This window comes from Oryx dammah, unplaced genomic scaffold (assembly GCF_014754425.2).
Source record: "Oryx dammah isolate SB20612 unplaced genomic scaffold, SCBI_Odam_1.1 HiC_scaffold_3, whole genome shotgun sequence".
In the NCBI taxonomy this organism is placed as follows: Eukaryota; Metazoa; Chordata; class Mammalia; order Artiodactyla; family Bovidae; genus Oryx; species Oryx dammah.
In genome coordinates this window covers 100,909,811-100,936,170 of record NW_024070187.1, presented here as the reverse complement: position 1 = coordinate 100,936,170, position 26,360 = coordinate 100,909,811, and the positions used below count along the sequence as shown (strand labels likewise).

The 26,360-nt window shown below is 37.0% G+C and overlaps 1 protein-coding gene across 1 annotated transcript in view; it reads left to right on the top strand.

Annotated features, from left to right (window-relative positions):
- KLHL8 (kelch like family member 8) overlaps positions 1–24,535 on the top strand; it is a 56,211-nt gene extending 31,676 nt beyond the window's left edge. The window contains exons 3-10 of the mRNA XM_040237291.1: positions 1,318–1,866; positions 3,032–3,218; positions 7,400–7,543; positions 8,431–8,542; positions 12,409–12,577; positions 12,795–12,954; positions 15,662–15,863; positions 19,760–24,535. Of these exons, the coding sequence (XP_040093225.1) occupies positions 1,318–1,866; positions 3,032–3,218; positions 7,400–7,543; positions 8,431–8,542; positions 12,409–12,577; positions 12,795–12,954; positions 15,662–15,863; positions 19,760–19,883 (1,647 nt within the window). The 3' untranslated portion in view covers positions 19,884–24,535. The remainder of the gene's footprint in view (positions 1–1,317; positions 1,867–3,031; positions 3,219–7,399; positions 7,544–8,430; positions 8,543–12,408; positions 12,578–12,794; positions 12,955–15,661; positions 15,864–19,759) is intronic.
- Positions 24,536–26,360: the final 1,825 nt, after the last annotated feature.

The following is a 26,360-nucleotide window of genomic DNA, read 5'->3' as shown; positions in this document are numbered from 1 at the left end:
CCCAGTTAAGCATATCACCTAATGCAGAAGTCATAAAGAGAAAGGTTGGTTGATTATAAAAATCCATGGAGGATGAATTTAAACCACACTTAGAAAAGTTTTGAAATATATATATGACAAATGACTAACCTTCCAAAAGTTGGAGGCATTCTTACAAAGAAAGGAGTTCATAGAAGACCTAAAAGTAGTCCAAAATTTATGAATGATTTAATCATATTAGTAAAAGATAAAACTAAAATAGTGAGAGACTTCATTCATTGAATTGGCAAATATTTAACAAGTTAACACTTAGAATTTGGCACAAGTATTATAAGATCAGAAATGGATAATTTAGCAATATGTATGCAAACTGTACTTGTCCTTTGAAGCAGCGTTACTGTTTTATGTAGGAAATTATTAATAGAGAGTGGATACAAAGATTCTCTTACAACAAAGTTCACTACTGTGTTTATAATGGCAATTACAGGAAGCAGTCTAATTTTTCAGCAATTAAAGCAGTGATGTTTCAGTGTTTTTTATTACATTTCTATAAAATGTCATTTCAAAATGATTTAAATAGGAAATGAAAATACTTCAATTAAGCTCATAATAGATACTACTAAATATTGATTTGTTTACTCTGCTTCAGTTTTCTCAGTGATAAATTGTGGATAATGATAGTATCTACTCATAGGACCATTGGGACAATTAAGCGAGTTAATATATGAAAAACAGAATGAATAATGCCTGAGACAATAACTATAGTTAGCAATACTGTGTTGTATATTTGAAAATAGCTATGAGAGTAGATCTTAAAAGCTCTCATCAGAAAGAAAAAAAAACTATAATTATATTAGGTGATAGTTACTAAAACTGAACAATTACCACAGTTTTAGTAATTATCAAATCATAGTGTTGGGTACCTTAAACTTATACCATCTTAGATGTCAGTAAAATTAGAAAAAAAGTTTTAAAATAAGGGACTCACAGACCCTAAGGAAAACATGGTGCCTGATACATAGTAAGTCCTGGGTAATGTTTGCTGTTATTCATTAATACACAAAATGCTTCTGAAATGTGAGATAATATAGAAAAATCTAGTTTTATGATATGCACATTATAGATACATGTATAAAAGATTTGATTCTAATTTGGAAGAAGAAAATTGACTGACTTTTAAAAATTAGCCTAGGTTGATAGTAAGTGACCAAAGGATTACATTGTTAAATGTACTAAAATTGTCTGGAGGTTTTGTCCCTGCTACAGCATATCCTCTATGCCGATCTCCGGTTTATCTTGATATTAAACTAAATCTGCTTTTGTTTTTCTTTTGAACAGGTTGGCTCAAAGCTAATCTCCTGTCACAAACTGGCATTGGCTTGTGTTATTCCCTACTTCAAAGCCATGTTTCTCTCTGAAATGGCTGAAGCCAAGCAAACGCTGATTGAAATAAGAGATTTTGATGGTGATGCAATAGAAGACTTGGTAAAGTTCGTCTATTCTTCACGGCTCACTTTGACGGTTGACAATGTCCAACCTCTCTTATATGCAGCCTGTATTCTACAGGTGGAACTGGTGGCTAGAGCATGTTGTGAATACATGAAGTTACATTTTCATCCCTCCAACTGTCTGGCGGTAAGAGCCTTTGCAGAAAGTCACAATCGAATAGACCTAATGGACATGGCGGATCAGTATGCCTGTGAGCATTTTACTGAAGTGGTGGAGTGCGAAGACTTCGTAAGTGTGTCACCTCAGCATCTCCATAAGCTTCTGTCCTCCAGTGACCTAAACATTGAGAATGAAAAGCAGGTCTACAGTGCTGCCATCAAGTGGCTTCTTGCCAATCCTCAGCATCATCCCCAATGGTTGGATGAAACACTTGCACAGGTGAGGACAAATAAGATTGTATATAGAAAGGAAATGATAGGGAAACAAATCAGCATGTTTCATTTCCCATAAAAGGTGGGGATTATCGATTGATGTAATATAATGTGAAAATAGCTTTGACTCTCATTTTCCTGTACCATTTACGGGTAAGTCTGAACATGCTATATTTGAATTAGAAATGTCACTACCTGCTTTTTAACTTGAATATTTACAAAGCCCCTTGAGACAGTAGTAATGAATATTTATGCTGAAATGTTCTGAGGAAACAGCTCTAAATTAATTTATAACTATTGTTTTATAAAGTTTCTAAACTTACTGAACTGCTTTGCTAATGAAAGTTAATTTGTTCCTAATGCATATAGGTTTGTTCTCCAAAGAATTAGAAGACATCACTTTGTTTTCTTCCCTCACCATTTTGTAGCTTCAGAAATGTCTCTTTTTGTTTACTTTTCCTATCAATAGTTTCTTAGATAGGGAGATGACAAATAGGCCTTAGAATTACCTTGACAATAAGTTGGTCTACAAAACCAAAAAGTTTTATTATATTGCACCTGTATCATATATTTGTGTATGTGTGTGTGCCTTTAACTCAAAATCACATTATGGTGTTTGATCATCCCTTTACTAGACAGTCAGTGCATCTTTAAGAGAAGAATGGTGAGTGCCTCTACTGAAAGAAGGGGATTATCCCTGAGTATAACCTTCCAAGTTGAAGAAAACAACACCCGTTTGCTTCATATATGAGCATGCATGTGTGTGTGTGTAAGAAATCACATTTCCATATGTTTGATCTTAGCATTAAAAGGCAAACAAACATAGCAGCACAATTGTGTTTTGATTGTACCTTTTCTTTAACAGCAAGGGTCCTTACGATTATCACAGTACTATCTTTGGAAGTGAGTAAGTAGCTTGAATTAAGACAATAGAACTATTTTATCCAGTCTACTTAAGTCTGTATTTAAAAGGGGAGGATATAGTTAACATATAACCTGATTTCATTAGTACAGACCAGTACCGGGAATTGCTTTAGAACTTGGCACAGTGAACTTCATTCACATGTTAGAAAGTAAATGAGATTTGAAGAGAGCATTGCTGCAGTGAAAGTAGAGAATGAGCTATCCAATTCCAACTTATATTTATATCTGCAACTATTCACGATCCTTAGGTTCGTTTGCCGCTGTTGCCAGTTGACTTTCTCATGGGTGTTGTGGCAAAAGAACAGATTGTCAAACAAAATCTAAAATGTAGAGATTTATTAGATGAAGCAAGAAATTACCACCTTCACTTGAGTAGCAGAGCAGTACCTGACTTCGAATACTCTATTCGGACTACCCCAAGGAAGCATACTGCTGGTAATTACTCATTTTATCAACTCTGCTGGAAGGAGTTTTGTTCTTTTTGAGGATTGTTATATGAATGTCTAAACCTAATTGTAAGATTATTTAGTATCGATTGTCTTAAAGTAGTAACTGGCAAATAAGGTTATATATGAATTTTTACTGTACATGACTTCAGATAGTTTTATTAAGCCAATTTTATAAAAAGCTATAATAAGACATATACGCTCTGAGGAGTCTGCTGATATATCTCTTTCTTGAGAGTCTTTTTGATTTCTTCTAAGCAGAATTAGTTCCTCTGTCATTTTTGCTTAAATGACACTTGCTTTGCGCTTTTTTCATTGTGTTGCACTGAAATTTATTTGACATGTTTTGAGCCTTTCAAAGACACGTAAGTATCTTAATAGGTTTGTATCACAGGTACCAGGCATGGAGCTTGATATGTGTTATATATTTAAATATTTGTTTTTTCATTTCACCACAGCAAAAAAGGCACTAAACACATCTAATGTTAGTATAACAGACTATATTAGACTCTTAGAATATAAAGCTGTTATACTTGAGAGGCAAGTAGTTTTGCTTTCATTTGCCATAGTTTTCAGACTTTGTTTTCCTGAGAAAATAAGTCTATGTTCACTTATGTTACTCTTCATGAAGAATATGATTGAGGGACAAGGGGAAATAAATGTGGCCTATGAATTTAGGAATCAGTAGTCTGAACAGAGACTTCCTGTACATCTGCTGTGACCTAATGGGGTTATTAAATAAAGAGATTTGTAAAATAACCTAAAAAAAAGGCAATACATGATCATGAATAGTGGGATTTTATCTTAGTAGTATGAAGAAAGTTTGAATGTGGTAGATCTGACTATGAAGAAGTTGTTGTTTAGTCACTCAATCGTGTCTGACTCTTTGTGACCCTATGGACTGCAGCACACCAGGCTTCCCTGTCCTTCACCATCTCTTGGCGCTTGCTCAGACTCAGTGTCCTTTGAGTCGGTGATGACATGCAACCATCTGATTCCAGCTTGTGCTTCATCCAGCCCGGCATTTCACATGATGTACTCTGCATATAAGTTAAATAAGCAGGGTGGCAATATACAGCCTTGACATACTCCTTTTCCTATTTGGAACGAGTCTATAGTTCTTCTAAATAATTAGTATAACATAAAAAGGATGGCTTATTTCTTTTCCTTCTTTATAGGTTGATATCAAGTATTAAATTTTTGAAGTGTAATTTTTTTTCAGCTATGAATCCTGTTTCAGGAGTTAAGGTGTTTAATTCTTCAGATTCAGATGTGAATTCAAAGATCTTGGCAGTCTGTGTTATATGCCAAACGTATATTAGACCCTCATATCCATGATCTCTTACATGATTGCAAGAACTTAGTGAAGGATTTGATCCTTTAAAAAATCAGGGTGAAGAAATGCACAGGGCCACATGGAACAATGGAGAAAGGATTTGTGTCCTAATCTTACTTCATTTTAATTTTTTCCATGTCATATTCCTGGATGACCTATATAGCTGAAATATTAGGGTCCACTTAAATAGAATCTAATTGGTAGTTGGGATTATATTCGTGGATTGTAATTCCAGCTGTGCCATTAAGCATCTGTAAATTGGGTCAGATTTCTTAATCTCTGAAGGCCTCAGTTTATTTATAAATAATTTTGATTACATGATCTTTAAAGTCTCTTTCAACTGTAAATTTCTCCAACTTTTAACATATTGAATTAGTTGAAAAAGATGGCACAAGAAGTTCTGGTCACTCATTTTATGCAGTCATTTCAGCAAACATTTATTCAGTGTCTACTGTGTGCCAGGTTCTCAGTTAGGCATTAGAAATGCAGACATAGGACTTCCCTGGTACTGTTCAGGGGTTGAGAGTCTGCCAGCCAATGCAAAGGACACTGGCTCCATCCTCAGGCTGGGAAGATCCCACATGCTGCAGGGCAGCTATGCCCAAGCACCACGACTTCTGAGGCCAAGCTCTAGAGCCCTTGAGACACAATTGCTGAAGCCTACACACCCTAGAGCCCTATATACATGCCCTGAGCTCCAGGACAAGACAAGCCACCCCAATGAGAAGCCCAGGCACAGCAACTCACAAAAGCCTATGTGCACAGCAGCGAAGACCCAGTGCAGCCAAAAATAAATAAAAAATATTTTAAAAAATAGTATTAAGAAGAAGAAAAGAAATGCAAACACAAATAGAACATAGCCATTCCTGTTTTGAGAGAACTTACAGTCTGATCTAGAGAAATAGACATATGAGTAAGTAAATGCAATAAAGTGTTACAGGTGCTTTGATATAACCAAAAAGTAGAGAAGCAAAAAGAGTGGTTATTTTTATTTTAGAAGGGCTGTAAAAGGTTTTATATAGAAAGTAACCCCTCATTTTGGTTTTCAGTAATAAATAGTTATTTTTCTGGGTGCCAGTTAGAGACAAGGATATTCAGCTCACATTACATTTAGTGAATGTTCAGTACATGCCAGGCACTGTGCTTGTCTTTACTAGTGCATAGATCCTTAACACACTATCTTAATCCAGCTTAGACTCTGATAGATGCCAGCATAATAGATCATTTCAACACTGTATTATATGAATGGTAGTTACCAAAAGTTGCTGTCAGAGCATTGAGGATGATCACTCTATGGTTGATGCAGGAGCTTGAACATTAAGGTAAGAGAGAGAGAGAATCGGGTTATAGACCCTGCAGGGCCGTTATGCTGTACTAAGGCTTTATCTTGTAGAGCAGAGGTTCTCATAGAACGAGGCAAGTGGTGCCCTTTTGACCAACAGCATCAGCATTCACTTAGGAACTTTTTAGAAATTCAGAACTTTAGACCTACCCAAACCCACTGAATCAAACTCTTGGGAGTGGGGAAGGGTCAGGCCCAGCCATCTGTTTTATAAAGTTCTCCTGGTGATTCTGAATCAGAATAAGGTGTTGATTTTTTCCTTTTTAAACAATGTGGTAAAATGAATATAAAAATTGCCATTTTAACCTTCTAAAATTAATTTTTACTAGAGTATGGTTGTTTACAATACTGTGTTTGTTTCTGCTGTACAGTTCACCATTTTAAAACAGTTAAATAGTGGCATTCAGTAAAATTTTTAATGACTACTGATATAGGTATGACAGGCTGTTGAAAGAGCCTTTGAATTATTCTGTTGACAATCTGAAAGCAAAAAGAGTACTGAGTGGTAAAAGAGAACAGGATTTTGCAGTAATAGCTGATGAGACTCTGAACTGAGGTGCGAATAACAGGGAGGTGAGAGACCATCTCAGGGAAGGAAGAGGATGTTTACATGGGTGAGGAAGGAAGATCCTTCTGTGTGGGGTATGAGGTGCCTCTGGGACACCAGTGGAAACATGACTTAGAAATGTAGTTTGGAAAGCATTATGATATGATGGAAATTTTAGTCAAAGAGTTGAACTTTCCCCACTGTGAGTATGAAATATGTGAGAAGTAGGCTGAGAATGAAGCATAGAAAACATAAGAGAAATGATTGGAGACAAAAGGAGACTTTTTGACATTATGGAAATCAAGAGAGTTAAGGAGTTTCCAAAAAACAGGGTGATCAGTATATCAGATGTTGTATTCAGTCAGAAATTACGAGCTTGTTGAATTTTGTCACGACTTTATTAGCAAGAGCAGTTTTTCAGGGTGGGTGAGGATCTCAACCGTATTGTAGAGGGGCATTAGCAAGCAGAGAAAACTGATGTTAATCCTTTTGTTGTTCATCCACTCAGTCATGTTTGACTCTGTGACTCCATGGACTTCAGCACACCAGGCTTCCCAGACCTTCATATCTCCCAGAGTTTGCCCAAACTCACGTCCATTGAGTCAGTGATCCTGTTCTTTGAGAAGTTCAAATCAGGGGAAAAATTAAAATTAGATTTTTAGTAGTATAGTGATATTAAATGCTACACAAATAACTTTTTTTTTTCTGTTAATCAAAATTTTGACTTCCTAAGTTTCTTTCTATACTTAAAAAATTTTTTTTAATTAGGGGGAATTCCCTGGTGATCCAGGTCTGTCACTGCCAAGGGCCTGGGTTCAGTCCCTGGTTGGGGAACTAACATCCCACAAGTTGTGTGGCAAGGTCAAAAATAAAATAAAATTAACTGTAAGAAAAAAAAATTAGGGAGCTGTGATTTTAACCTCTACCTTGTGGTTTTACCTTTAGGAGTGCTGTTTTGTGTAGGTGGTCGAGGTGGATCAGGTGACCCCTTCCGCAGTATTGAATGCTATTCTATCAACAAAAACAGTTGGTTCTTTGGACCAGAAATGAACAGTCGAAGGCGACATGTGGGTGTAATCTCAGTGGAAGGTGGGTCTGCTCTTGTGTGAAATCACATCGCGTCATCACAGTGCTCCTGTTAAATATTTGAACTTGGGGCATTTCTTTCTGAAGAAAATTCCTACATTGTAAAGTATGTTTCAGTATATCAATAAATTATTTGGGTGGTGAATATTTACTTTTTGCCCAAAGATGTACAGTCTCTTGCATATAGATGCTTAACAGGAGATGAGTATTAAGGAAAAGGGAGTTAAACTATTCTGAGTTTTCACAAAATAACCAAACTAAACAAAAATATTTATTGAACCCAAACAGTATATATCAGCTTTTTTCTGTACCCATCTATACCCACCCTATTATTATTGAAATGTTTTTTTTAATTAATAAAAGTGGATTAATTGCAGAATCATGGATAAATTATTTGGAGACTAAAAAATCACTTTTCTTATATTATAAAAGTTATAAATACTTTGGGGGGAAATATGAAAACATAATAAAAAATAAAAATCATCTGTAACACCTAGTTGTGGCTAACATTTTGGTATGTAATAGTTCCAATTTTTGTTTCATTTAGAAAAGGCTCAATGTATTAAGGGTTTTATATTTTATTTATATAAAAACATTTCATTTTATTGAATGTTTTTTGCAAGGATGATCAGTGATTTTGTCTAATAATAAAAAGTTGAGAAACCTAGGGGTGGGATACTGTTTGAGCATTTAAATCTTGTAAAACAGCATTTTTCAAACATTTTATTAGTAGAATCTTACATTTACTTTCATTTGACTACTGAAATGACGTTTATCATAATGTTGAATAGAATATTTGTTAAAAGTTAATTTATCATGCTATTTTAATTATGTGTTCAATATATATAAATTTATTTGGAATCACATGAAAATACTTCTCTACTTGACAGGTAAAGTGTATGCAGTGGGTGGACATGACGGCAATGAACATTTAGGTAGCATGGAGATGTTTGATCCTCTCACTAATAAATGGATGATGAAGGCATCAATGAACACAAAGAGGTAGATCAGTGTGGACATTTCTTGTTATTTGATGGTGGAAAATAAAGCTTCCTGTAATTGAAAGAGCTAATTTTTCACTCTTTTTAGAAACTTTAAATACCGTCTCAAACACATTTTGTTAAAGCATCCAATATGACTCTAATTTTAGAACTTTTCCTGAGAATCAAGAATAGAATCATGTCTTTGAGTGTGATAATGGTTGTCATCGTTTTGACTTACACCTGAGCATTTGTTGTTTTAAGTTTTTATTTTGAAATAATTTTAGATTTTCAGAAAAGATTAAAAAATAGTTGAGTTCCTATGTAGTCAAAGTTCTCAACTGAAATGGGGATCCACTGCCATTTAATTTTCTCTTCTTGATTAATTTAACATAGTGTTCTTAACTGAGTTTTCTTATATGGTAAAAATATGAAAAATTAGGGAAGGACAAGTTGAAAGAGTAACAATGAAACGTAGACATTATTGTATATAAAATAGATAGCCAGTAGGAATTTGCTGTATGATGGAGGGAGCTCAAAACTTGTGCTCTGTGATAACCTAGAGGGGTTGGAGGGACGTTCAAGAGGGAGGGAACAATGTATATCTATGACTGATTCATGTTGACATATGGCAGAAGCTAAGACAATATTATAAAGCAAGTATCCTCCAATTAAAAATAAATTTAAAAAATATGAAAAATTAGATGGAAATGTGAAAAGATGTTGGCCGCCTTTTCCCACTCATGAGGAGAAGGAATCTTACTAGGAAAAACCCTATTCTTAACATATGCTACTTATCTATAAATGACATTTTAATACTTTAGTAGGGCTTGATTTATGCTACATGGCAACTACAAATCAATAGTTTAAATTCCAACATGTGAATTAAAATGGGGGAGAAAATCCTAAAGTACATTTTTAATTTTTATATCCTTGCCTGTTTATCATGCTAAGCTTATTTGAGTGAAACTTGAGTGAAACTTGTCTAACAAAAAGCAGTTGAATTTCTTTAGTCTTATATGCCCTGAGCGTTGCTTTCCAACTGTATACAGAATAATAGAACTGCAATTATTTCCTCACGTTATTTGCTTTTATAATTTGTATCTCCCAAATGATTGTTTCAGTGTGCATTCCAAGATCATACTCACATGTTAAATACTTGGTCTTCTGTATTTTTCTCCCCTTTCTTTTTTATCTTTTTATCCACCAGTAGAATGGATACTGGTGTTTATTCAAGTTATGATTTTATTGAAACCCATCATCCTAACAGAGCATCTCTAGGGGTTGATTTACTTTTCAGTAAATATTTGTGTCCTTTGCAAGATAAAGTGCTGAAGATACAGCAGTAAATAAGATAGCCAAGGTCTCTACCCCCATAGAGCTTACATTCTAAAAGGTGGGATACAAATAGACGTAATCACACAGGTAATAATGTTAGCACCACAGAAGTAAAGGATGCTTGAACGTGGAGATCGGAATGTCAGTTCCATAGGTGAGAAGTCCAGCAATTTTATCCGACTTTTCCACCTACAGTCTCAGAAGTCAAAATCAAGGTGTAGACTGTAGACTGTAATGGAGGCTCTGGGGAAGAAACTACTTCCAGGTCATTTAGGTTGTGGATAGAATTCAGCTCTTTGCGACTGAAGGACAGAGTTTGTTTTTTACTGGCTGAAGGCCAGGGGTCACTCAGCTTCTAGAAGCCACTCTTACTTAGGTCTTTTCCAGATGTTCCCCTCCATCTTCAAACAAGCAAACAACTTGCAGGATCCACCCCATTCTTTGAGTTTCTGACCTGTCTTCCGCTACCAGCTGAAGAAACTTCTCTGCTTTTACAGGGCTTATGTGTTTAGATCAGGCCCATTCACATAATCTCCATTTTGCCACATAATGTAGCATAATCAGGAGTAAAACTAGAGAGTGAATATTGTGGAGAGAGGCATCTTAAAATCTGCCTAGCATGGGGAGGTGGACAGTAAGTATCACTTTAGAGTAAAGTTAAGGTTGAAGATCAGAGAAGGCAATGGCACCCTACTCCAGTACTCTTGCCTGGAAAATCCCATGTACAGAGGAGTCTGGTAGGCTGCAGTCCATGGGGTCGCTACTAGTCCGACAGGACTGAGTGACTTCACTTTCACTTTTCACTTTCATGCATTGGAAAAGGAAATGGCAACCCACTCCAGTGTTTTCTTGCCTGGAGAATCCCAGGGACGGGGGAGTCTGGTGGGCTGCCGTCTATGGGGTCGCACAGAATCGGACACAACTGAAGCAACTTAGCAGCAGCAAGGTTGAAGATCCAGACAGATTTGAAGTAGAAGTTGGATGTATGTCTGGAAATATATATTAGCATTGTCATAAATCCATGGAAAGAATCCAGATTGTCTCGAGAGAGAGTGTGGGGTGTTAAGAGGCCTTAGAGCACTTCACAAGTCAGTGAAGCTGGACTAGAGAAGAAGGCACTGATGCAGGAAGCTGTAGGGAGCAATCAGTATTGTCTTATGCTCTTGTGGGTTAAGGGCTGAAGGGTCAAGGGAATTACACTCACTTATGACGCCTGTATGTTCTAGAGTGTACACACGTGTTCACCCACACCTGGAAGTTTTTATAACAGTATTTTGTAAGTCACTGTTTTATACTCAAGGGAAAAGAGGTTAAGGAGATGAAGGATAACGTTATCCTTAAGAATTCTTTCCAGGGTACTATTTTGATAAACTGAGTTAGACTCTGAGTAGAGCAGCAGCTCTCTCCAGTAATAATGACAGCTAATACACAGCACTGACTATGGGTCAGTCACTGTTCTTAGTGCATTACTATATTGACTCCTTATATCAGCTGCATCTATTCCTTTCTCAACTGGACAGATGAAAAAACATGGTAGTTACAGGTTTAAACAATATACCTTATCCAAAGTACACACCAAATCAGTGACAGATAAGTTTTAGAAAAGTTCAACTTTTGATTGATGTAGTTTTTTTTAAAAAATTCATATTTTTTTTTTCCCAATCACCATTCTGATGAATTAGCTTTTCACATAGGCTAAGTCTCTTCTGTTCCAAGGTAAATAGATGCCCTTCAGAGGTAAAGCAATGTGATATAAAGCTTATAATATAAAATTGATAACGCAGGAGACCCTGGTTCGATTCCTGCGTTGGGAATGTCCCCTGGAGAAGGCTACCCACTCCAGTGTTCTGGCCTGGAGAATTCCATGGACTATTCACGACTGAGCGACTGTCACTCACTCACTGTATCTGATGTGATGAAATACTGGAACAAAATGTGCTCTGCAGTTACATGAATTTAGTAATGAGATTAACTTTTGACCTCTCTAGCAAACCGTTTTTGTCAGTTCATCAACCTCTCACTTCTGCAGCTGACTGTTGTACTAATTGAATCTTTCTGACTCCATTTATAGTGTTTTGTTGGATTTTCCTTTATTATTTAAGTTTAACCTGTATTTGTTGTTTAGTCACTAAGTTGTGTCCAACTCTTTTTGCAAACCTATGAACTGTAGCCCACCAGGCTTCTCTTTCCATGGGATTTTCCAGGCAAGAATGCTGGACTGGGTTGCCATTTCCTTTTCCAGGGCATCTTCCTGACCCACAGATCAAACCTGTGTCTCCTGCACTGCAGGGTTCTTTTACCACTGAGCCACCAGGGAAGCCCTTAATTGGTGTAGGCTATACAGTTTAAAACTCCAGAGGGCACTGTCCACAAAGACTTGCACAATTTGACAACTCTAGAGCCATCTGTTCAGAAGCTTTGATAAATCTAAAAATAATGGGAGAAAAAGCCACATTGACATTTAACGTGATAAATGAGTGCATTAGCACACTTTTTTTGCTGCCTTTTTTCTGGAAACAATGCAAAAGTGTGTTCTATTGTTTTTTGCAGGCGAGGAATTGCCCTGGCTTCCTTGGGAGGCCCAATTTATGCCATTGGAGGGTTAGATGACAACACTTGCTTCAACGATGTGGAGAGATATGACATAGAATCTGATCAGTGGAGTACAGTGGCACCAATGAATACTCCCCGTGGAGGCGTTGGCTCTGTGGCTCTCGTGGTGGGTTACATCACAGCTTGGTCACTGGATTGCATTGCATTACATCCCCAACCTAGTAAGGAAGGGTCTGGTACATTCATATCTCCAGTATGCAGATTACACACCAGATTATTTCATGAAATACTGCTCTCTTGCACATTTTGGTCTACCTTTAGGACAGCATATAAATCATTTCAAAATCTAATGTCATGTTTTTATATTTTTTGTCTTTGTTTAGAACCATGTTTATGCAGTAGGTGGCAATGATGGAGTAGCTTCTCTGTCTAGTGTGGAGAGGTATGATCCACATCTCGATAAGTGGATAGAAGTTAAAGAGATGGGTCAGCGAAGAGCAGGCAATGGAGTTAGTGAGCTCCATGGTTGCTTATACGTTGTTGGTGAGTGGATGGTTTTCTCTAGTTTAATTTTTTATAGGACATATAATGACAGTGTCACAAAACAACACAGGAACATAACATTGCATTTAGGCTCAAGTGGAATCAGTCCTAAGATCTGCTTTTTGCATTCTTCAGGTTCATGGACTTGCTTCTCTATTTACATCTTCATCTTTCATGTTTAAAACTCTGCCTCCGTGTTTTTACTTAGGAGTGGCAAGTATGTCTAAAGTAGGAGATTACATTGAAATAAGACGTATATTTTTTTAATGTAAGGACACAGGTTGAATGTGCTTTGCTACAATAAATCTGTAAAGATCTAAGACATGTTTTATTCATGATGGTGGTTGGCATCTCTGTATTGCTCTTTGACTTTTACTATATAGTAGAGTTGGAGGGAACCATAGGGCTGGCAGTACTTGTTCAGACTTTAACATGGATATGAATAATAATGAGATATTGTTAAATTGCAAGGGAGGGGGCCCAGATTCTGTAACAGCTCATAAGTAATAGTGTTATTTCTGGTGATCCACTCAACACATTTCCAGTGTCAGGGCTTTTAAAGGGCTATGACATGGGAATAATAATGTCTGTTTTTAAGAATTAAGAATCTGAGATTATGTTAAGCATCTCAGCTGTGTCTAGTACCTTATCAGTAAATGGGTAGCTATATTATGATTAGTAATCCCTTCCTTTATAGGAGGAGTTGTGTTTGGAGAGGTGGTCACTAGCGTATGTCATACGCTCTCATGTTAATATGAACTGCTGTTACAAAACTCAGAGTGCTTGATAAGAGAGTAGGATATTGTTGGCACTTAAACATCTGCAAGTAATAGAAGTCATACTGGATATCTCAGTGCTTACGTGTATTAAAGAGGGAAAATAACAATTTACCCTTTTAGTCTTGCCTGATCATCACAGCAGCTCTTCAGAAACTGGAGAGTGAATATTTACTCATAGTCACATGCCTAAGTAAGCTGACAAAGCTGGAATTTAAAGACGGGTCTGTGAGAACCCAGAGCTGTTACAGTATGCCAGTGCTCCTCTCACAGCTCCCTATCTAGCATAGGTCTTGGCATGTATTATATCTCAGTAGGAGCATCAGTGTTTCTGTTACTTGTTAAGTTTTCTGAGCGCTTGTAGTTAGAACAGACATGGTAAAAATAAGACTGACTCAGGTTGAACCTTTCAAAAAAAAAAACAACAAACAACCCCTCTTGTTCGTCCAAGTCCTACTTAAAACATGTATAACTGATTTGAATAAGAAAACTTTGCAGGTAAACTGTATGTCCAGGAAGCTAATTGCATCCTGCCTTTTCTATTCCTCTGCTTTGAGCTTTTTGTTCAAGATTTATATGCATTACCTAGAAAGAGTATAGGGACACAAAGAAAAAGAGTGCTATCAAAAATAGAACTACCCTGTCTTAAAAACTTAATCTTCTCCATTAACATTAGCAGTAATTAAAGCTAAAGCCTTGTTGTAGTGGAAGAACGTTTTATATCATAGTTGTGGTGGGGATGGCACTACTGCATTTGTTCAGTGAATTTTATCTCAGTTGATATACTGAAATTAAACCCATTAGAGAAGCTGACTTTGTTGATTTATTTTTCAACCTGACCTTGTTTCTAAAAGGACTGGTCATAATATAAAATGTCCTGTCCCAGGAAAGTAGGCTTAGTCACCCAGGAGACCTGTTACTCACATAGACTGAGATGGAGCGTAAAAAGAGACACATTTATTTTTTAAAGGAAAGAGCACTGTTAAAATAGTAGTCTCTGTGTTTAACACTCAAGAACATGATAAGTAACATTGTTCAGTTCAGTTGCTCAGTTGTTGATAAGTAACATTCTTTGCGACCCCATGAATCGCAGCACGCCAGGCCTCCCTGTCCATCACCAACTCCCGGAGTTCACTCAGACTCACGTCCATCGAGTCAGTGATGCCATCCAGCCATCTCATCCTCTGTCGTCCCCTTCTCCTCCTGCCCCCAATCCCTCCCAGCATCAGAGTCTTTTCCAATGAGTCAGCTCTTGGCATGAGGTGGCCAAAGTACTGGAGTTTCAGCTTTAGCATCATTCCTTCCAAAGAAATCCCAGGGCTGATCTCCTTCAGAATGTACTGGTTGGATCTCCAGATAATCTATAGAGAAGACTGTCAGCATTGAGAAATGTAGCATGAAGATACAGTTTTGGCAAAAATTGCTAAGAATTCAGTCATAGCCCACCATCTTTGCAATTATGATTGCAATTATAGTACTAAGGGAAACAGTTGGAAAATTTTGACTTATCTAAATGAGTCAAGTGATTTAGTATGATTTATTCTAGTCTCAAGCCTTACTGTTTAAAAATCTGATATATACACAGAAGGAATATATGCACAGAAGGAATCTCAGTATTTTTTGCTTGCCTCTAGGATGCTAAGGAAAAATTGTATTAAATGTCTATGGGTTTTTTTCTTCCTAAATCATCTACTTAAATATAGGGACTCCAGTTTTTCTCACTTTAAGATTTTTAATCCTAACACTGAGGAAAGTAATACTTAAATTATCTTGAATTGTAGAAAATGTGTAATAGGAGTTGGTAGTAGTGATAGATGTTTGGGTTTTCTAAAATGTTTTGAAAAGATTGGCTTTCAAAAGCTTTTGAATTGAGATTTAATGGTTACTTTCTATGAAACATAATACTGTTTTAACATTTTTCCTTTACATAGGTGGTTTTGATGATAATTCTCCTCTGAGTTCTGTTGAGCGGTATGACCCTCGAAGCAACAAATGGGATTACGTAGCAGCCCTTACCACTCCCAGGGGTGGAGTGGGGATCGCAACAGTGATGGGCAAAATCTTTGCAGTTGGTGGTCATAATGGCAATGCATATCTAAATACAGTGGAAGCATTTGATCCAGTGCTGAATAGGTAACTTTTATGTTTGCTTTATGTTTTAATGGGATCTTCCAGTAACAGATTATTTTAGAGTGCTAAGGTGTTGCTTTTTGTTTATTCAGTCACTGAGTTGTGTCTGACTCTCTGTGACCCCATGAACTATAGCACACCAGTCTCCCCTGACCTTCACTATCTACCAGAGTTTGCTCAAACTCATGTCCATTGAGTTGGTGATACCATCTAATCATCTCGCCCTCTGCCACCCCTTTCTCCTCTGGCCTTCAGTCTTTCCCAGCATCAGGGTCTTTTTGATTGAGTCGGCTCTTTGCATCAAGTGGCCAAAGTTTTGAAGTTTCAGCATCAGTCCTTCCAATGAATATCAGGACTGATTTCGTTTAGGATGGACTGGCTGAATCTTGCAGTCCAAGGGACTCTCAAGAGTCTTCTTCAACACCACAAACAAAAGCATCAGTTCTTCAGTGCTCAGTCTTATTATGGTCCAACTCTCACATCCATACATGACTACTAGGAAAAACCATAGCTTTGACTAGATGGACCTTTGACTAGATGGCAAAGTGATGTCTCTGCTTTTTAATATGCTTCCTAGGTGTGTCATAGTTTTCCTTCCAAAGAGCAAGCGTCTTTTAATTTCATGGCTGCAGTCACTGTCTGCAGTGATTTTGGAGCCCAAGAAATTAAAATCTGTCACTGCTTCCACTTTTTCTTCTGTTTGCCATGAAGTAATGACCTGATCTTAGTTTTTTGAATGTTGAGTTTCAAGCAAGCTTTTTCACTGTGAGCTTTCACAAAACCTCATCAGGAGTCTCTCTAGTTCCTTCTCACTTTCTGCCATTACAGTGGTATCATCTCCATATCTGAGGTTGTTGATGATGTCTCTCCGCAGTCTTGGCTCCAGCTTGTGCTTCATCCAGCCGAGCATTTCACATGTTGTACTCTGCATAGAGGTTGAATAAGCGGGGTCAGTATACAGCCTTGTTGTACTCCTTTCCTAATTTTGAACCAGTCAGTTTTCTCCTGTCCATTTCTAATTGCTGTTTCTTGACCTGCATACAGCTTTCTCGGGAGACAGGTAAAGTGGTTCGGTATTGCCATTTTTTTGAGAATTTTCCAGTTTGTTGTGATCCACACAGTCAAAAACTTTAAGACAATGAAGCATCAGTTCAGTTCAGTCGCTCAGCTGTGTCTGACTCTTTGTGACCCCATGAATCGCAGCACGCCAGGCCTCCCTGTCCATCTGCAACTAGGTTTTTTTCTGGACTTCCCTGCTTTCTCCATGATCCAACGAATGTTGACAATTTGATCTTTGGTTCCTCTGCCTTTTCTAAACCCAGCTTGTACATCTAGAAGTTCTCAGTTTACTTACTGCTGAAGCTTAGCTTGAAGGATTTTGAGCATTAGTTTGCTAGCATTGAAATGAACACAGTTGTGCAGTAGTTTGAAAATTTTTGGCATTGCCCTTCTTTGGGATTGGAATGAAAACTGACCTTTTCCAGTCCTGTGGCCACTGCTGTTTTTTCCAAATTTGCTGGCATATTGAGTACAGCACTTTCACAGCATCATCTTTTAGGTTTTGAAGTAGCTCAACTGGAATGCCATCACCTCCACTAGCTTTGTTTGTAGTAATGCTTCCTCAGGCCCACTTGACTTCACACTCCAGGATATCTGACTCTAGCTGAGTGATCACAGCATCATGGTTATCTGAGTCATTAAGACCTTTTTTGTATAGTTTTTCTGTGCAGTTTCTTTTTTGTACAGTTTCTCTCCTGCTTCTGTTAGGTCCATACCATTTCTGTCCTTTATTGTGCCCATCTTTGCATGAAATATTCCCTTGGAATCTCTAATTTTCTTTAACAGATCTCTTAGTCTTTCCCATTCTGTTGTTCTCCTCTATTTCTTTGCATTGTTCATGAAGGAAAGCTTTCTTATCTCTCCTTGCTATTCTTTGGAACTCTGCAGTCGGATGGGTATATCTTTCCTTTTCTCCTTTGCCTTTTGCTTCTCTTCTTTCCTCAGCTACCTGTAAGGCCGCCTCAGACAATCATTTTGCCTTTTTGCATTTCTTTTTCTTGGGAATGGTTTTGTCACTGCCTCCTATCCAGTGTTACAAACCTCTGTCCACAGTTCTTCAAGCACTCTGTCTACTAGATCTAGTCCCTTGAATACTTTCATTATATAATCATAAGGGATTTGATTTAGGTCATACCTGAACAGCCTAGTGATTTTCCCTACTTTCTTCAGTTTAAGTCTGATGTTTGCAATAAAGAGTTCATGACCTTAGCCACAGTCTGCTCCTGGTCTTGTTTTTGCTGACTGTATAGAGTTTCTTCATCTTCAGCTGCAAAGAATTTAATCAGTCTGATTTTGGTATTGACCATCTGGTGATGTCCATGTGTAGAGTCATCTCTTGTGTTGTTGGAAGATAGTGTTTGCCATGACCAGTGTGTTCTCTTGGCAAAACTGTCAGTCTTTGCCCTGCTTCATCTTGTACTCCAAGGCCAAACTTGCCTGTTACTCCAGGTATATCTTGACTTCCTGCTTTTGCATGCCAGTCCTATATAATGAAAAGGACATCTTTTTTGGGGTGTTCTAGAAAGTCTTGTAAGTCATCATAGAACCGTTCAACTTCATCTTCTTTGGCATTAGTGGTTGGGGCATAGACGTGGATTTCTGTGATTGAATGTTTTGCCTTCTAAACAAACTAAGATCATTCCGTCATTTTGAGATTGCACCCAAGTACTGCATTTTGGACTGTTTTGTTGACTATGAGGGCTACTCCATTTCTTCTAAGGGATTCTTGTCCACAGTAGTAGATATAATGGTCATCTGAATTAAATTTGCCCGTTCCAGTCCATTTTAGTTCATTGATTGCTAAAATATCGATATTTACTCTTGCCATCTCCTGTTTGACCACTTCCAATTTACTTTGATTCATGGACCTGACATTCCAGGTTCCTATGCAGTATCGTTCTTTACCACATCAGACTTTACTTCCATTGCCAGTCTCATCCACAGCTGGGTGTCATTTCCACTTTGGCTCAGCCTCTTCCTTCTGGAGCTATTTCCCTGCTCTTCTCCAGGAGCATATTGGATGCCTGCTGACTTGGTGGGTTTGTCTTTCAGTGTCATATCTTTCTTCCTTTTCATACTGTTCTGTTGGTCTCAATTGGTTCATTCAAATTCTGACGGCCGGCCACTATGCTCCTCATCTTCAAGGCTCTCATCATCTTTGCAAAACTGCTTGAAACACCCTCACTGTATGTTCATTAGCAGTTCCTGGGCCAAATGCATTGTTGAAGTTGCAAGTTGTGTATGCTGCTTTACAACCCATTTTGAACTCAAAAAATCGCTTGAATTGGCATTTTGTCTAACATCATTTCTATAATCTAAAATAAATATAAAATAAATAGCAAAAAAAAAAACATAAAGCAAGAAATGCACATTAAAATGATGTATAACATAAAGCATTTATTTAAGAATGTATTCCAATATCAAACAGCAGAGTTCCACAGTGAGAAGCCAGTTACTTTTGCACCAACCTGATACTTCCCTCCACTCTTCCCCAACAGCATATTGGACACCTCTGACCTGGGGGGCTCAAACTTCTGGTATCATATCTTTTTGCATTTTCATCTGTTCATGGGGTTCTTGCAGCAGGAATAATGAAGTGGATTGCCATTTCCTCCTCCGGTGGCCCATGTTTTGTCAGACATTGAATCCCACAAGCCCCTACGCCATGACAAGGCTGTGATCCATAAAAAGGAAAATGCTGCTAGATGTAGTTAATAGAAATGTTTGGGGATAGCTTACTGTCTTTCAAAACCAGTCTCTTAATAGGGAGGTTTTGTTTTGTCTTATGAGTGAAGCGAATCATGATTTAAGATAACATTCTTTCTTCTCTGTCTTTTCAGGTGGGAGCTTGTTGGATCTGTGTCTCACTGCAGAGCTGGAGCAGGCGTAGCTGTGTGTGCCTGTTTAACTAGCCAAATCCGAGATGTAGGTCATGGATCCAGCAATGTGGTTGACTGTATGTGACTTGAGTTCCAGTCACCAACAGTTTAGTCATATCTGATAGGCAAGAAAGACAAGCAGGATTTTGTAATGGCCACCTTTGAGCAGTTTTAACTATTACTAGAGTGTCATGTAAATGTAAACTGTTGTATGTGACTGAGTGCAACTTTTGGAATGGTAGCCGAAGAATTACTAGTAATAAAGTTAATATTTCCCACTTTAACAAATAATGAAGTAGGCAAAGAAGACAGTCTAAGCTGAAACCTCTTCCTCCAAAAAAAAAAAAAAAGAAATGTTTAACAGAGTGGAGTGCCAGAACCTTGAAATTAACTTTTTTTTTAAAGTGTTAATGAATGAACATGCAGAATGAAGTCGCTTGCTGAGCTTTACCTTTTGCCTAAAGACATTAACCTTAGGCATTGGATTTTTCCTCTGGGGAGATTAGAACCTGTTCATCAACACAGAGATATCAGGACTCCTAACAGACCTGCTCCATTTGAAGATCATTTCTCCTTGGTGCTGATGAATTTATGCCTTGCTTTTTTCTAGGTGTTGACTTGTCAATTCCTTGGATATTTACAGAAGTAGGAAGAATGTTTCATCTTTCTGAGTGTCAGCCTATAGGATTATAGGCTTCATTTCAGTTTTGACTTGTTAGGACACCAAAAGATCTAGATGAATGATTCCATCTGAATGAATCTGCACTTATTTTTTATGTGAAAGGGGTTTTGTTTCATAGTAATAAAAAACGGAACCAGATGAGATAATTAGAGGAGAAGGCTTTAGAGTCAGCATTATTCTAGTGCCCATTTGAGAGACCTTGAATGGGAATAGTGTCCATTACATGACTCCCTAATGAGGCAACTCCAAAAATATGTTTAACACTCTTTGATTTAATTATTTCATTCTGAATCTGAGATTTATTATCTTTCTATTTTGCTGTTTGCCACCATCATAGTTTTTTTAACTGTACAGAATCTGGATTTATTTATTATGAGAAATTGAATTCAAAAACCCTTTACAGACTTTGGTTGAACTGTTGATTAGTTCATATCCTTCTTTACCAATAAAAGATATTGTAGAAGCAAAGGAAGATGAAACTAGTTTTCTTCTCTCTTATATTTAATTCTCTCCAGTGTACTTACTGAATTTTAATTGAAAATATTTCTTTCCATTGCTTTGAAGGCAGGCTATTTATACACCTGTTGATCTAACAGCCCTTCGTGGTTTTACCAGCATTATAAAGTGGCTTATTCATTATATGTATATATTTTTATAAATATTTATGAAGAATATTAAATTATTCTATTTTGTATTTGCAGTGCAGTTTGGTACTTCTCTTCCAGACGTTCTTGAATCCTCCTTTAGTTATTATGCCTTAGAATTTGGTATAGTTTACTGCTGTCAGTCATCTTGTTCATGAGGAAGCTGGGGCAATGCAGAACCTTAAGTTAACTGCCTAGCAGCTGTGATGGGCCTTGTTAAATGACAGCCTAGGCTTTTTCACTACAGAGAGGCAAAAAGCCACATTACAAAAGCTAGTGCTTTGTGTATATTCAAGCAAAAAAAACAAGATAAGGAAAATTTAAGAGAACTCAGCTAGCAGAAAAAGGTCTTCCATGAAGCCAACTTAAATGTTCCCAAATTATGGCAATTTTTGCTGTCAGCTTGTGAGCAAGTCCATAAGTCATTGCTGGATCTGAACTGATGTTCTCTTGTACAACTGTAACCGTATTTCAGTCAACCTCCAATGCAGTTCACCCTGTAGCACTTACTGGACCGGCTATAACTGGCTGCATATGGAGAATAAGGCTCAAAACCTGGCTTCAGCTCTTTCCCAGGTCTAATGGACTTCCTGTATTATAATGCTTGTCTAGGTATGGTTGCCTAATGTTATATTTATTTTGAGGGGGAGTGGATCTTTTATTCTTTCTAAGGTTATTTAAATTTTTTTTTTTCTTTTATTTCTGCCTTTGTCATGAGTATAGCATTTGGGAGCATGAAGGTGTTATGTTTCCATTACTAGTTTTACCAATACAGGAGTCATCTAACATTACTAAGTTGCTACTCTTGCTACCCATAAAATATGAACTACTGCTAAGGGAAGTAATGTGAAATAAACAACACGTGTCTAACTGTTACATTATGTGCGGGCTATCAGAAGTATAGCCTTAAAGGACCTGACAATGGTATGAAAAGATTAAAGTGCTTTATGTAGAGTGACAAGTAGCAAAAGAACTTCTCTATAATATTTTCTGAAAACCATATATAAATTTGTGTAGTAGTATTCCAGCAAATCAAAATGGTAAAACTCTCATATACTACCAAGTACAGAGATCAGAAAGTTGGATTCACATCAGTGCTATTTATTGATTCAAAATATATTGCATGTATCTATTATGAATAGGAATATGGGTATTATGTATCTATTATTCTTTCTGTATAGTGTATGTAACTTTGCTTTTCTTTGTTTGATTGCTTTCATGGAATCTTTTCAAAACGATGTAACTGTTTATTCTCCATCCTTCAAATACAAAATTGATGTAGTACGTTGGCTGAAATATTTTTTTCTCCAAAGAAAGGATCTTTATGTTTCACAGAAAATACGAAGATTTTTGTTAACCCTTAAAGAGGTTAAAGGCAACTGACTGAGCAATTGTTTCTTCAGCAGTTGTAGACTTATACTATTTAGAAATAAGATTGTTTATGCATTAAGATGTTGTCCTTCCAATTAGTAACCTCGTGAATCTTTAACTTTGTTTTCTGCCTTTTCTGAAACTTTTCTGAAACTCTTCCTTGGAAACCACCTGAAGATCCATTTGTAAGTCACCCAAGAGAATTAGTCTCATCATAGTCATACAAGAACAAACGTGTTTGCCAGAGGAGGTGGATGGGGAAAGGAGAGAGAATAGGTGGGGAGATGAAGAAGTACAAGATAACCTGGTTGCAAAATAAATGTGTCATGGGTATGAAAACAGTAGGATAGTTTCTTTGAAGGGAACTCTGGGAATTCTATTGTAGTGCAAAAATTCTGGTGGTTTTTGTTTTAACAGGTCATTCTTCCATTATTTTATTGGTTGAGGCTAAATTCAGCCTACTTGAACTATATAAGGGATTTCTTAAATTTGGGTAGTAATCATGGGGCATACTGACAACTGAAATTTGTTTATTAATAACTATAGTTTGTTTAATGCCTGCATCAGTCACTTTATAATAACATTTTAATCTTTACAGTAATTTTGTAATTGAGAGTTACTCAGATACAGGAAGTAACTTGTCCAAGATTTACAACTAGTCACTGGTTAACCAATATTCCTCTGACTGAAAAATTCTACTGTTCCACCTAAAAGTATGTATATTTAAGGAAGGATTTTCTTTTTCATAGCTGCTGCTTAGCAGTATAAAAGTATTTCTGGTCACTACTTCTCATTTTTTTGGTCACTTATTTCCATTTATTATATTGAAATACTGGTATAAGTTTTATGTGTACAACATAATGATTCAGTATACATATACATTGTGAAATGGTCACCACAAGAATCCATCATCATAGTTTTTTTCCTTGAAATGAGAAGTTTTCAGATCTATTCTCTCAGCTCCTTTCAGATATGCCACACAGCACTATTAACTATAGTCACAATGCCATACGTTACATCCCCAGGACTTATTTTTTTATATCTGGAATTTGTATTGATACCTTTTGACCCCCTTTACCTATTTCTCCCACCCCTTACACTGCCTCTGGTGACCACTGATGACTGTATTTCTATATTTAATATTTGATACATAAGTGTAATATGTGTGACATGTTAGTTTTTAAGCATAGTAATGAAACACCTGTGCATTCAGTCCCTAATTATTAATAACATTCCTGGTAGTCCTGACTCTCCCTTTTGTTTCTTCTCAATTCCAATCCCCAGCCAGCTGTTCTTGCTAGAGGTAAGTACTATCCTGAGTCATTGATTTCTTTCCTCTTTTTTGTTTTCATACAAATATGAAAGCTACATGTTGTGTACTCTTATGTTGGTGAGTTTTATAAAGAATAGTATCATTATGTAGTCTTAGTAGTTTGATCTTTTCATTCAGCAGGTTCGCTTTTAAAATTTGTTGGGTCTTTTCCCTATTTTTGCTTCGCAGTGCTAAAGTGAACATTTGAACAGTTTCTTGGTATGCATGCATGTGTAGGTTTTTTCTAAAGGACATATCCAGAAGTAGAGTTTGCTTGATCAGCTTTATAAAATAGTGAAATTATTTTCCAAAATGGTTGTGCCAGTTTACACAACCATTTTGGAAAATGATTTATTATTTACTTGCTGTTGTAAGACATGATTCATTTGCCAATCTGTTAAGTGTAAGATGATATTTTATTATGGCTTTAGTTTGCATTTTCTTGATTGTTGAGTTGAACATGTTTCCATGATTATTAGTCGACTGGTTTCTTCTGTGAAATGCTCCTTTTTTCCATTTTTTCCTTGTTTACCTTAGAGTTCTTCATAATAGGATACTAATTTTTCCATTTATTTTTATTGTACATTATCTTCTCTCGGTTTGTGGCTTAGCTCTTCACTCTGTATTTTGGTACAGAAAACCTAACTTTAATGTATTTACATGTTCTTTTTTGTGTCTTAAGAAATCTATCATTTATTCTAATAAAGTTTCTCATATGTAGCCTTTAATCCACCTGGAATTGATTTGTGTATGTGTGTGAGAGAAATTTTATTTTTTTTTACTATTGGATATTTTTTATTATGTGATGACCAGTTTTCTTCATACTGTTTAGTAACATCCTTTCTTTAGGGACTTCTCCTACATGGCCAGTTTCCTTGTAAGTTAATATGTGGGACTTTGTATTCTACTACAGTCGTCAGTTTGTCTAACCAGGAGCTAAGTGCCACACAGGATGAAGTATTCTTTCTCTTCTATTCTCTGAATTATTTAACACTGAACCAGTCCATTTATTCAACATGTAATAGAACTTACGTATAAAACCACCTTGACCTCTTTTTCTTTTTTTTGAGGAAAAATAAATTATCAATTCAGTATCTTAATGGTTATACAACCATTTAGGATGTGTAAGTCATTTTAAGTAAGATTTACTTTTTAAAATATCATTTGCTGGATCCCACTTGATTTTACTTGTACTGTTTTCATTAATGTTCACTTCTAAGTATTTTATAAATGTTCATTCCATGTTTTACTTTGATCTGTGAGTTTAGAAGTATATTTAAAAATTCCAAATAATGTTTTTTTCTTAATTTCTTTTGGTTCTATCATGATTGTTGTGAATTCTTGAAAAGCCTTATGTTGCAGTAATGCAGTTTCTGTATTTGTATTATATCACTGTAGCTGATTGTGTTCTCAGTTGTCTGTTTATGGCTGTTTTTTTCTTTTGGTTCATTGACCTATCACTGGAGGGAAGTATGTTGACATTTCACATTATGATTAGTTTTCAGCAAGGGTGTGTGTGTGTGTGTGTGGAGATTTTCTGATTTACATCTATGTTAATTTAAAGGAATAGTTTTTTAACTTTTATTTTCATTATTTGCGGCTGCACTGGGTCTTTGCCATGCTCGGGCTTGCTTTAGTTGCCTTGAGCAGCGGCTGCTCTCTAGTTGCTGTGCGCAGGCTTCTCATTTCAGTGAATTCTCTTGTTGCAGAGCGCGTGCTCTGGGGCTCAGTGGTTACGGCTCATGGGCTCCAGAGCATAGGCTCAGTAGTTATGGCCCATGAACTTAGCTGCCCCATGACATGTGGGATCTTCCTTGATCAGGATCCACGTTCCCTGCCTTGGCAGATGGATTCTTAAACCACTGGACCACCAGAGAAGTCCTGAATTTTGTTTCTAAGTGGTGTATTTTCAGATGTGTGTTTGATTCAATCTGTTCCTAGGGGCTTTATCAACCCTTCCCTCAGGGGCTTCCCTGGTAGTTCAGACAATGTAGGTGACTTGGGTTCAATTCCTAGATCTCAAAGATCCCCTGGAGAAGGGAATGGCTACCCACTCCAGTATTTTTGCCTGGAGAACTCCATGGACAGAGGAACCTGGTGGGCTACAGTCCATGGGATCGCAAAGAGTCGGACACAGCTGAGCAACTAATGCTTAACTTCAGGGGCTTTATCATCGATTTGAACTTTCACTGGTTAGTTTTGAACTTTCACTAGTTAGTTGATGAGGCCCAGAAAACCCCAGCCCTTTCAGACCTGCCTCAGATTTTTTTTCCTGTTGGTATCAGAGAAGGCAAAGCACCTTCCACTGTCCAGTGCTGCTCTGGGGCTGGACCTCCAAAACTCTCAGTCAGTGCCTTTGGCTCTCTTGTGGTTCACGTACTGGTTGCTCATACACTTACATACCCTCTCAGTTGTTATTAACATTGCAGAGGTCTCATGCCTGCTTAAATTGTGGGGTTCCTGAAAAACCTATTTTGATTAGTATATTATGCACGGGTTAAAATTTTTTTTAATCCTACTTGCCCTGGCTGATGTATGCTTTTGGAAGGTTGA